We start from the raw sequence: 13511 nt of genomic DNA on the forward strand, positions 1-13511 counted from the left end.
ATTCTTCTCAGATTATTTACATATACATAATGAGATTTTTGTTTCACATACACCTTGTATACAAAGTCCAAAGATAACTTTATGCAGTATTTTATAGTGTACCATCATTTTGATTGTAACCTATTGCACAAAGAATTCTCCGTGGGTGCCATTGTGTTGACATTCAGAAAGTATCAGGGTTTTGAGTACCTTGGGTTTCATACTTTCAGATTAGGGATGTTCAACCTGTATCACCATTGTCTTCACTTTACATATTAGAACACAAAAGCCAATGAAAGTTTAATAACCTGCCCTGACAATCTCCAGGATCAAGCACATCGCAGATTTGCATAGGTTATATTGTGTCTTGAATTTTATAACAGCTAGAAAGGTGGGCTGCTTATGTACCTAAGAAATAGCCTCAGAAACCGTAAGTAATCCATGATGTTAGCATTGGCCAGATTAAACCATCTGGGTGCAGATATATCTAGTAACATGGGACATACTCCAATGCATTAACATAAACTAAACTTTCAGCAATGTTCCTATTGCTAAGTTGGTTTTCTCCCACACGCATACTTTACAATATTCATTCTTGTTCGGGCAGAATCTGAACAGTTTCCCCTTCTCAGAGGCATGGGGAGTATTTGATATTTACAACTGGATAATTTCCATGTCTGTGTAAACCCATCCATCTATCTCTAAGGCCCCCTCAAGTTCTGAAAATAGAAAAAAATTTCATTTCTTTCCTGGTATTTTATTGTGTGTATTATTTCAGTTAAAAAACTGCCATAATAAACTAATATGTTAGAGGGTAGTTTAATTCACATTATTACACAGTATGGAATAATTTCCTTGTTTGCTCAGGTGAAACTGTCTTTTTTTTTCCTCTTCCAAACAGTCTTAAGATGTTTTTAATTAATAGAGTTGATTTTTAATAGACTATTTTTTTAAGCACACTTAGCTTGACAGAAAAATTTTAAGAAAGGAGCAAATGCTTTTGTATACTTCCTAACTGCCTTAGTTAGGGTTACTACTGCTGTGATGAGACACCATGACCAAAAGCAAGTTGGGGAGGAAAGGGTTTACTTGGCTTACACTTCAGCATTGCTGTTCATCACTAAGGAAGTCAGGACAGAAACTCAAACAGGGCAGCAACCTGGAGGCAGGAGCTGATGCAGAGCTTATGGAGGGGTGCTGCTTACTGGCTTGCTCATCATGACTTGTTCACCCTGCCTTCTTATAAAATCCAGGACCACCTGCCCAAGATTGGCACTACCCACAATGGGCTGGGCCCTCCCCCATCATTCACTAATTAAGAAAATGCCTTATGGCCAGATGTTATGGAGGCATTTTCTCAATTGAGGTTCCCTCCTTTTCAATAACTCTAGCTTGTGTCAAGTTGACATAAAACTATCGAGCACAACTGACCCCTTGTCAACTTGACACACAAACACATTGTTAAGTCATAACCTTTACTTTCTTGTTCTTCCCCAAGATTACGTATTAATATCAACATTATAATATAAACATTCCAAATTTTAAAAGTCACACACTCTTTAAAAATTCTAACACTCAAAAATTCAGTTTCTTTAAAATCCAAAGTCTTAAAATTTAGTCTCTCAACCTTGGGCTCCAGTAAAATAAAAAATAAATAAATAAATACTTTCTTAATTCAAGAGGAAAGAGCCAGGGCACAGTTCCAGTCTGAACAAAGCAAATCCAAACTCCAAAAATATAAATAACTCAATGTCCAATTATCTAGGATTCACTCATGATCTTCTGAACTTCCAAAGGGTTTGGGTCACTTCTCTGGCTCTGTTCTCTATCACATACACAGTTTCTCTTCCAAACTCAGGCTGGCTCCACTCCACTGCTGATGCTGTTCTTGGTGGTCATCCCACGGTACTGACATCTCAAAAATGATGGGGTCTTCTGTTACAGACGGCTGCACTTTCGCCGGTAGCCTCTCCTGGGCTCTCCTCAGGGCTCCAACCCTGCCCCCTCAGCTCCTCTCCATGACCCCTTCTTGCCTTCAAAACCAACACCACCTGGGTCACTCTTAGATTACCAAGTTCAACTGCCAGCACAAAATACAACCTTGGCCGCCTCTGGAACACAGCTTCTCTGTGCTCTCGGGAAACACTTGCCAGCTTTCACCTCAATGATGCCAGTCTCTTCTTAATCACAGCCCATTCTTCAGCCCCAGTTGACAAAAACCACAGATTCTTCACACAAAAGGCCCCGTAGAGTCTTTGCTTCCTTCTGAAACTTCATAAGCCAGAGGTTTCCATCTCTGAGCAGCTCGCAACATTGTTACCTTCTGAGTTCCTACATAACGTCCCAGTGAGCTCTCAATGTTCAAAGTCTCTTCTAGCCCAAAGTGTGAAAGTCCTTCCACAATCCTCCCTACAACAATGTGGTCAGGTCTGTCACAGCATTACTGGTACCCACTATCCTGGCACCAACTTGTCTTAATTAGGATTACTATTTCTATCATGATACATTACGACCAACATGATGGGGGGACCCACAGAGACAGCTGACCTGAGCTGGTGGGAGCCCATGGACTCTGGACCAGTAGCCAGGGAGCCTGCATGGGACCAACCTAGGCACTCTGCATGTAGGTGACAGTCATGTAGCTTGGTCTGTTTGTGGGGCTCCTGGCAGTGGGACAGACCAGGATCCCTGGACAGGACAGGACCTGTCCCTGGCACTTGAGCTGGCCTTTAGGAACCTCTTCCCTATGTTGGATTGCCTCACCCAGGCTTGATGCAGGGGGAGGAGCTTGGTCCTGCCTCAGCTTGATGTGCCATGCTTCGTTGACACCCACAAGAGACCTGCCCCTTTCCGAAGGGAGACAGAGGAGGAGCGGATGGGGGGGATAGAGGAGAGTGGGGAGGGGGAACAAGAGGAGAGGAGGGAGAGGAAACATTGAGAGGAAACAATGAATGAAAAATTATTAATAAAAAATTAAATATCATGACCAAAAGCAAGTTGGGGAGGGAAGGGTTGATTTGGCTTACATGTTCTATATTGTAGTCCATCAGTGGGGGCAATCAGGACAGGAACTCAAGCTGGGCAGGAACCTGGAGGCAGGAGCTGTTGCAAAGGCCATGGAGGGGTGTTGCTTACTGACTTGCTCCCCATAGCTTTGCTAACCTGCTTTCTTATAAAATCCAGGACCACCAGCCCAGGGATGGCCCCACCCACCATGGGCTGGGCCCTCCCCCATCAATCACTAAGAAAATGTGTTATGACCAGATCTTATGGAGGCATTTTCTCAACTGAGGCTCCCTCCTTTCAGACAACTCTAGCTTGTGTCAAGTTGACATAAAACCAGCCAGCACACTAACCAACATGTGTGCATCCTCCATTATCAACACGTAAGTGGCATTGTAAATACCTGGGTCCATAGTTTACAGTAGGCCTCACTCTTGCTGCTAAACTTCCTGTAAATCCAGACAAACTGACAATGACCTGTGTCTACCATTACCTTTCAGAGTAGTTTCTCTACTCTGAAGTTATTTCTTTAGAGCTGTTTTAGATTTGCAGAAAAACGGTGCATAAATTACTGCACTTACATACACTCCCTCTACAGCTACTGAATTTACAGCTTCCCCTTTTATGAAATTTCTGTGTTAGTGTGGCATACTTGTCCCAATTAGGGCCAGTATTGGTGTTCAGTATTAACTAAAGAAGTTTGCAGTATATATTGGAACTCATCCTTCCTGTTAACAGAGTTCTAGGGCTCTACAAATACATCATGACATATCTACCATTTCTTCTTGGTTGCTCCCATGTTTTGGAAATTCTACAGATGCTGTAATATACACACCCCACCTGTACCCAGGTATTTATTCCAAGATATTTTCCCCCTGGATGCAAACTCTAAATAATGTCCCTCTTTCTTCAATGTGTTTGGTGAAAATTCAGTAGAATCTGACATTGAACCCTGATGATTCATTACTGGGCAACATTGCCATTTCTGCCTTGTCTTTTGAGGTTGTGTTTAATAAAAGCCGGAGAAGCTTTGGCACTGAGGCATAGGGATGGTGTTGCTCCTTCGTAGTAGCCAAGCTGCTCATTTCCTGTACACCGACAGTTCTGCAGACGTACTACTGACATGTGGAGAGTCAGAAAAGATTTCTCTTTAATCTTAACAGTCATTCAGTGCTGCCTTTTTATGTGAGTGGTCTGATTCTCTAGCTGAATCCATGCTCTATGACACAGGCATCATTTCCTAGTCAGCCCCTGGGGGAAATACTAGTTCTAGGGTGCTAAATATGATGCCCTTTCTGCAACGTTCTCCGTAGCAGAGAGACTTCTTTCTGTCTTCCTCACAAGGCGCTGTATGAATGTCTGGGGGCTCATGCTTCCCCTCCCCTCCTGAAAGCAGGGACAGTATACAGTGCCTGTCTCTGTGGTACCTGCTTTGTTGTGATGGTTGGATACAACCATGCATGCCAAGTGCCTGCTCCCATTCCCTCTCAAAACATGCTGGCTTCTTCCTCCAAATGTTTGAAAAAAAAAAGAGTAAATTCATGGGCAGATTTACTTGAGATTCTTTCATTTCATTTCATTTCATTTCTTTCTTTTTTTTCCCCCCAACTCTGAAGCCAGTACCCCTCTCACTGTTCTGTGTCCATCGTACGTAAGAGTGTATTCTACACTTCAGGAATCCTACACTTTCATTTCCACCCTATAAAGTCCATTTCCAAGATGGAGAAAACAGGTGAGAAAGGAAGCTTCTTACGAGTTGATGGGTGCAACGCTGCAGTTTCATATGTGCTCCATCTGTCCCTGAATCAGTCAGAAGTGGCTCTTTCCAGACACTGTCTGTGGGACTGAATTTTTTACAAAGCTATAAGGATATTAGTTGACCATTCTATGATGTATATGAGTTTGTTTTGTGTTAAGTGTTTCCCACTCTGAAGATTCCACAACCTACAGTGTTCAGCAAGCTAGGCCTTAGTTCTGGCCATGCGAAGTTCTGTTTAATTTTTTCCTCTCTGGTCTTCTCCACACCCTGCCTCCACCCCTGCATTTCGCTCTAGAGTTCAATCATTGCTAACACACTGAGTACCATCACTTCCCTAATTAGATTAATTATGCCATTAGAAAACATAGGCCATCATATTCAACGCAATGCTCTCAGCAATCCTACTTTCTCCAGGCCCACGGTTGGCAATTAGCATTACTCACGGGTGTTTGAGGTCCTGGAAATTGCTCTTAAAAGGGAAAAAAGGAGGCTAGGCTAGGGCATAGGCTCAGGTGGTAAAGCACTTGCTGTGAAAGCATGGGGCCTTTAGTTAAGGAATGCTCACCACCACCCAGGTAAAATGTCGGCTGAAGCCGCACAAGCCTAGAACTCCAGCTCCAGGAGGTAGAGACAGAAGGATCCACGGAGCTCAGCCAGTCTGGTGGGATCGGTGGGTTCCAGGTTCAGTGAAAGACCCTGTCTCAAAGCATAAGGTGGAGAGTAATTGAGGAAGACACCAACATTAACTTCTGTTCTCAACATGCACACGAGTACACCACGCATACACGCTCGCTCACACGCGCGCGCGCATGCGCGCGCACACACACGTGCGCACACACCCACATACATGGAGAGAGAGAGAGGAGTGGGGCACAGAGAGGGAGAGACACACACAGGGGAGGAGCAGGAAGGAAATGGCTGCTTTTTAATGAGACTAAGAGAGAACAGAGGCATATTTTAAGTTCTTTTAAAGTCGAGACTAGGCAGGACCTTGGAGCATATTAAGATTTTGGAGCCCTTAGTTCCCAAAGCCTTTGTACTCTCGCCATAGGTCTCATGGCATCTCTTCTCCTTAGTCTGTGTAACTTTTAAACTTTCAAGCTGGAAGCAGCTCTACAGGGTGACTTTTTAAATAGTAGATTTCTGGGTAACAGGCAATGCTTTGGTCTAAGCAGGACGGCGGTCTTTGCTCTTCCCTGTGCTTTCAAAGAAAGTCAGTGGAAGGAAGCTGAAAGGTTTTGTTTTTTTGTTTGTCTGTTTTTTTTTTTTAAAGTTAGAATGCCTCCTTCCTTAAAAAGGACTCAGTCTAAAGCCATGATTAGATCGTCTGTCTTTGCACAGATTCTTCTGGGAGAAACTGCCATCTGCAGACGTGTTTTTAGAAAGGCTTCTCAGGAACCAGGATGGGGAAACATGTAAAGGACCTTTTTTCAACTTCTGTTGACAAAATTTCCGGGAGGAATCCATTTTTTTTTTCATTTTGTTTTGATTTTTGATGCTGGGCATTGAACCCAGGGCCTCTTAAGTGCTGAGGTTTGCATTTTATATGGTCACCTTCAGATAGAATCCTGGAATCAGGTCCCCACCTTCCTCCGGGACCCACTGGACTCTGTGGGGAGGATGGAATCCAATGCTTCTCACATACTGACCACCACCAATGAGCTACTTCCCAGTGCACAGAAAGATGGCAGTGCCTTTTTTCCCCCATAATCCCCACTTATCTTAAAATCTCTCTCTAAATATGTTTATTTAAGTGAACATCATTGGCCACATAGGTCAACACCTGCACTGGGGAGACTGAGCCAGGAGGATCCAAAGTTCAAAGCCATCCTGAGCTGTAGTGCAAGTTCAAGACGCTGTCTCAAATAATAAGTTGTCTTTGACCCAAATGCATAGTTATGTTTACCGGTCGTTGTTTAACATTTTCACTACTGTCAGAACATCACCGTAACAGCCTGGTGTGCTGGGGGAAGGGTACATCCTAAGACCCTCCAAATACCAGCACTGGCTGAAATCCACCTGTGTCAACTACGCACCAAACACTGACTTACCGGGTGTAAACCTCACATCTATACAAAGAGGACTCTGCATTAACCATCTTAGAAATGAAGTAACTGAGCAAAGAGGCTAGCTAGCCACATAGCCAGGGAGAAGTGGAAGGAAGCCAGGAAGCCAAGCATCTCCTCCTATGCCACTTTTTGGGGTTCTGGGCTTGGTTTGGTTGTTATTGTTGAAACATGGTCTTACTGTGTAGTCCAGGCTGGGATCCAACTCACAAATCTCCTACCTTAGTCTTCTGTTGGCTGAGACTACAAGCATGTGCTATTGTACCCGGCTACCTTCCTGTGGTCTTGTTCTCTGTATTGTGAAGCCTCCCAAAAGGATGAACTCATCAGTGGATCATAAAATCCAGATGCACACACACACACACACACACACACACACACACACACACACACACACGCACACGCACACGCACACGCACACGCACACGCACACGCACACGCACACGCACATACACATGTACACTGCTGAAGTTGTATTTACAAGTAATAGATTTAGAGACTCAGCACAGGACTAGGGTGAGAGCTTTGTCACTAATGTGACTACTTTAAAAGCGTGAGAACCTGAGTTTAAATCCCCCACTATGAAAAAAGCCATGTGTGGTGATGCACGCCTATAATTTTGGTGCTAGGAGGCAAAGACAGAATGATCTTGGGGGCTCACCAGCCAGCCAGTCCAGCCAGTCAGTGAGTTCCAGGTTTAGTGAGAGAGCCTGTGAGAAAAAAAAAAGATGGAGTGCAATAGAGTATGACAACTAATGTACACACGTGTGTGTATATACACATATATCATATACAGGAAAACAGAAACAAGGTGGACGAGCATCCGAGGAGAGATAGCCAAGGTTGTCACACGTGTGTAAACACACACACACACACACACACACACACACACACACACACACAGACTCAATCGTCTTGTTAAACTAAAAATCATTTTTTAAAAATTTAACCAAAAAAGTATTTTTTATTGCAAAGTGATATAAAGTCATGGTTCTCTGCTTCCAAAGAGACAGACAGACAGAGAGACAGAGAGAGACAGAAAGAGAGACAGAGAGAGAGAACAGAAGGAAGAAATGAAAACAACTAATTTTACCACCCAGAAGTGGTAAACATCCCCCTGTTAACACCTTGTTCATGTGTGATCCTTCAAACTGATTACTTAGGCACTCCTGGGCATTACTTTTTCACTAAAAACTGGAAATGTTCTGTACCTGTTGTTTTACGGTCTATTTTAAACCACAGTTATATTTGGGGATTTAAAAAAGAAAAGTATTTCAGTAACTCTTCATTCTCAGTATTACTTGTAGTGGTTGATTACAATATTCCACTCCACAGTTGAAACAATTCTTCAGCCGATTCCTCTGGTTATTGTGTCCATTTCTAGTTGTTTTGAAATTATAACCAGGGTTCTTCAAAAGTCCTGATTACGTCCCTAGATCGGCCACTAAATGTGGAGCAGTGGAGCCAAAGGGTATTCCCACCTAGAAACTCTACAGAACCATTGCCAGACTGCCTTCTAAACACCCACTACAAGTTACACACTCACAAGCAGTAAGTGAGCATCCAGCACTGGGTCTCAGCCTCATGGGCTTATTATATTGACATGCCCGCTCCTAGCGGAGAGAACAGGGGACTTCATGAGAAGCTGTGTATCACCAGTATGCCATCTAGTCTCACCAACATCTATTCTGGATGTAACTCTATTATCTTTATGACTCTTACTTTATGTGAAGAATGTTTCCAGCTCTCACAGTCCCTGGGAACCATGAAAGGATTAAATAATCCTTGCTAATTGCTCTCAAGACCAAGAGCCATTGTGAGAAACGCTAATGGCAGAGTTTTGGAAATCACTTGTCAAGTGCTTTGATAAACTGGCTCCTTAGCATGAACGTGGGATGCTTTGCAGCTGAGTTTGCATGCACAGCATCAGAGCGCAGACCTGACAGGGACGTTCGATCAAATTGATCGACTGCGTTTTTTAGAGCAGTTGCTCTTAAAGGGTGGGCCCCAGACTTGCAGCATCAGCAGCATCTGGAAAATTGTTAGAACTGCGAATACACAGGCCCCAGCCCACTTTCCCACGCCTCTGGGTGCGGGCCAGTCATTTACCAAGCCCTTCACAGAATTCAGATACAGTCCATAGGTGGAGAGCCGCTGTCTTGGTTCCCTGGGCATTCCACTGAGGACGCTGTGTAGATCAGCTCTTCTGGGTAGATGCCTGGTGCCATTACGCCTGGAGACTGGCCAGGCCTAGAACAGACTCAGAGGGTATCACTTTGGGCCCGGCTAGATTTTGGCAGGACTTTGTGAGCTCTATAGCCGTTCACCCTCACAGCAAGGAGACGTGTTCGGAACAGTCACTGCTTACTGTTCATGTCGCATAGTCTTGTGTAGGTTCCCAGTCCCCTCGACCTTTGGGCCAGAGTTCTTGAGACCACAAGAGCCCCGTGAAGTTATTTAGACACATTTCTCAGCCAAATGAGACACACTCATTTAGGGACAGTCAAGAACCCAAACTATTTTTAAAGAAATACAGAACAAGAAACTCCCAGGCTGCCACCAATCATCATCCTGCCCTCTAAGAAGCCCTTCCTGCTTCTCTTGGTGCTGCATCGGGAGTTGGGGTACAGTTGATGAAAACCCAGCCCTTCCCTCCCAGAGGCTGAAAACTTACCTACCACGGCAGCTCTCTCCACCCCAAGGGCCTCTTCATAGCCCACATCATGTCTTCCCAGGCTTAGGGTACCATGGCTCTCTCAGTGGCTCCACATCATGTCTTCCCAGGCTTAGGGTACCATGGCTCTCTCAGTGGCTCCACATCATGTCTTCCCAGGCTTAGGGTACCACGGCTCTCAGTGACTCCACACCATGTCTTCCCAGGCTTGGGGTACCATGGCTCTCTCAGTGGCTCCACATCATGTCTTCCCAGGCTTAGGGTACTATGGCTCTCTCATTGGCAGGGCATGAAGGTTCTCTATAGCCCCAGTTTCATGCTGGTGTCACCGTTTGGCGTCAGTAGCCGGGAGAACACCCTATGAAGTGACTGTATTATTTACTTGTGACTTGAAAAAAGACCGACTCTGTAGGGCTAAACATGGCTGTCTACCAATGGTCATAGAGAAGAGTCAAGACATCTGTGGGTGGGTCTCTAGGCTCTAGGGAAGCAGAGCCCTTGAAATTCCAGGCATGAACACGAAGAGAAAGCCTTGTGTCAGCATGGGAGGCCCAAGAAGACTTTCCCCAGAAAGCAATCTTGGCGCTGACTGCCCTGTAAAACTCATTACAGGGTGAGGGTTCATTTTGAATAACTATTCTGAGGGCTGCTTTTTATGCCTTACCCCACCACCTAGCTAGTTTTGCTGCGTAAAAGATCATGATTCTGCCTCCTATAGTTTTTTAATCATTTGAAAGTCACTGAAGGCTACAACGCATTACTCTTCGACCTTATTTAAATTTACTTGAGAAAACTGAATATCATCATTACACTTTTGTAACTAAGGAAAGTGGTAGATGGCAAAATAGTTATGACTCGGGACTGAAAGTCTAATTAGAGAATATTCTCAGAGTAGCCCCGTGAAATCTCTTCCCCAGCCTGTGCTTTGGATAGGCTGTGAGTAACCAGGGGATTGTAAGAAAGAAGGCTGAGGGCTGGGGAGATGGCTTATTGGGTGAAGTGTTTGCCGCCCAAGTGTGAGGACCTGAGCTTGGATCCCCAGCATCCACAGAAAGGCCAAGTGTGGCAGTGCATCTCTGTAACCCCAGCCCTGGAGGGACAGAAACAGACATGTTGTGGAAGCTCACTGGTCAGTGTAGCCCAACCAATGAGCTCTAGGTGTGGTAAGAGACCTGGCTCCAAATAAATAAGAAGAACAGCAGAGTAAGACACTAGGTGCTGGTATTTGGCCTCCACCCTCATACAAATGGGTGAGTGCATCTGCCTGTAACACACACACACACACACACACACACACACACACACACACACACACACACACAAAGAGGAAGGAAGGAAGGAAGGAAGGGAGGAAGACTGACTGGCTGAGGCTAAGGCAGCCTCTGTGAATGGCCTCGCTCTTTTCCCTCTTCCTGTGGCTGCCGAGGCACAAATGATTCTTACTGGGAAGATAAAGCTCACTCTCACCGAGCCTGATGGCTCACAACTGAATTACCCCTAACCCCATCATGAGCCTCTCCGCACTCATGCCCACTCAGGAAAAGCATGTTCTGAGATCAGTGAGTCCATGCGCTCAGAAAGGATGTCCCTGAACTGCTGAGTCTAAATTTTAAAAACAAAAACAAACAAACAAACAAACAACAACAACAACAAAAAACCAGAGACTACTGTTGATCCCAAAGCTCAGGAAGCTGAAAGAGAAGGATTAGGAGTTCAGGGCTAGCCTGAGCCACACAGATGAGACATCGAAAGAGAAAGAGGTGGGGGTGAGGGGCAGCTAGTGGGCAGTCTCCATAGCTACATATTTTGCATTGCATCCACCAACTGTAGAAATATTTGTGATAAGTATTGCACCTGTGCTTATGTGCATTTTACTTCTTGCCATTGTCCCATAAGCAGTACATAAAAACAATGGCATATATTGTTTACATTGTACTAGATATTATAAGATGGTGATGATTTAAAATAATGAGAACTTGTGCAGAGGTTACTGCAATTCATGCTCCATTTTATATAAGAGAATCCTGATTCTGGCATTAGTCTCTCTCAGACCAAGCCCCCACAATGCCGAGGGAAACTGCACTTCCGTTTAGAACAGGCTTTAAGGCTGGAGTAAAAACGCCAGAGATGATTTCCGACCCGGTGCCAAACAGTTCTCAGTTTACATTTAACAACAGAAAGAAAAGTTGGAGTGGTAGCTCATGACTGCCGTGCCAGCGTGTGGGCGATGGATCAGGATAATCAAAAGTTCTAAGCTACCCTCCACTGTAACTGAGGCCAGCTGGGCTAGCTGAGACCCTACACCAAAAAAAGTAAGACAGAGTTGAGGAGGTAGGCCAGTTGGGAAAGCACTTGCCTGGCAAGATTGAATGCCTGGGGTTCTGAGGAAAGAACCCATGCAAAAATGAGAGATGAGGGAGTAGGCTCAGCCGTTAAGGGCACTGGCTGTTCTTGCAGAGGACTTAGATTCAGTTCCCAGCACTTCCACGGAGGCTCGTGATCATTTGTAACTGCAGTCCCGGATATCTGACACCCTCTTCTGGCCTCTGCAGGAATGAGACATGCATGGGGTACACAGACATCATGCAAGGGAAAAAAAATCTATGCATTAAATAAAATAATTCTTACCAAAAAATTGGTGAGCACGCATGAAATCCTTGTGCTGAGAAGAGAGAGGGAGGTAGATCCCTGGAGTTCACTGGCCAGGTAGACTAGACTAGTTTGGGAGTTCCAGGCCAGTGATAGATCCTGTCTGAAGAAGGACAGCTGTGTAGTTAATCTCTGCCTTCTAGATGTGTGTGCACACACAGGAACACACACCCACACAAACAGGAAAGGGAGAAGAACATTATTTCTTTTTCTTGACAAATCTAAAATCCCTTCTTTAAAAAAAAAAAAATCTAAAAGTGTTCAGTTACTAACTTCTTAGGAACAGTGTTCCAGATATGAAATTATGACTCAGCCCTGCTTGGTGAATACAGACTATCTAAACCAAGAACTAAGTGCACTTCAGACATGCAGCATCCCTGTGCAACCAAATACTGTTTCACTTGCAATAATAAAAGAATAATAATCTTAAGTTAGAAAAACATTTGCATTTTCCTGTAGCACTCTTTGCTGGAAACAAGATGGAGTGAAACTCATTTGGAGCCTTACCCATGAATATTCTGCTGCTTGGGTGTTAGGAGGTCCTCATTGCAAATCCGAGTCCCTTGTGTAAGGCTGGCACCAAAGGAGAGAGAATCTGAAGGCCAGGAAACCTCAGAAATTCCACAGAGACCTTAGGACAGAGCAAAGCACCTACAAACCAAAGCTTGCCCTGAGCTCCCTCCTCATGCAGGAATTTTCTTTACACAAATTAATAAGCCTTGCATCTTCCACATGAACATGGGGGCATCGTGACTACAGACAGACAGACACACAGCAAAGCAGGAAGTTAGATCCTAAAACCCAGGTCTCCTGAGCTCAGCCTTTGTTACTCGAGTGGTGAATGGTTAGGTCAAAGTGTCCTGAGCCCTGGGGAGGAGGAGGGACCCATGATGGCATGTTGGACAACAAATCAGGGGAGTCAAGACTTCTATGACTACCCATGATGGAGCAGAAGCTCTGTGCTTCCTTTCCTGTACCCATAAAGCTTTCACGAAATGAACGCTTACTAGATTTCCTGACTCCCTGAAGACTGAATATATTTGCCTTCTTTTTACAAGCGCTCATCTTTCATTAAATTTATGTATAAAACACCTTCTTTTGAAAGATCCGTCAAAGTACACCATCAGAAATTCCCCCTAAAAAGAGGCAGGATTGTTGGCCCTTCTAGAAAAGACAGTTGTCTTGGTGGAGGAACATGATGTTGCAGACCTCCCTTGGTCCCCTTGAGCTTGGTGGCTGGCCAAGTTCAGCATGTTCTTGTCATAGGACCCAGTAGGGAGAGGACTGTCTGGGCTCCATCTTGGAATGTATGGCCACTTCCAACATTGCCACCCTAGAGACCTGTGCCCAGCCTGGATGTTGACACCTCAGTGCTGCCTTT

General features: G+C 44.7%; 1 protein-coding gene across 15 annotated transcripts in view; it reads left to right on the forward strand.

The window, feature by feature from the left end:
* The window catches only part of Anks1b (ankyrin repeat and sterile alpha motif domain containing 1B), a 1024799-nt gene that overhangs the window by 977341 nt on the left and 33947 nt on the right, over positions 1 to 13511 (forward strand). Inside the window, exon 23 of one of the 15 annotated variants that reach the window (XM_052753098.1) lies at positions 1838 to 11114. The exons of the other annotated variants lie outside the window; for them this stretch is intronic. Coding sequence (XP_052609058.1) covers positions 1838 to 1891 — 54 coding nt within the window. The 3' untranslated portion in view covers positions 1892 to 11114. Of the gene's footprint in view, positions 1 to 1837; positions 11115 to 13511 lie in introns of those variants that run through there. 15 annotated transcript variants of the gene reach the window in all.

The sequence above is a fragment of the Peromyscus californicus genome, unplaced genomic scaffold, assembly GCF_007827085.1.
Source record: "Peromyscus californicus insignis strain IS unplaced genomic scaffold, ASM782708v3 Scaffold_24__1_contigs__length_46423439, whole genome shotgun sequence".
NCBI lineage: Eukaryota > Metazoa > Chordata > Mammalia > Rodentia > Cricetidae > Peromyscus > Peromyscus californicus.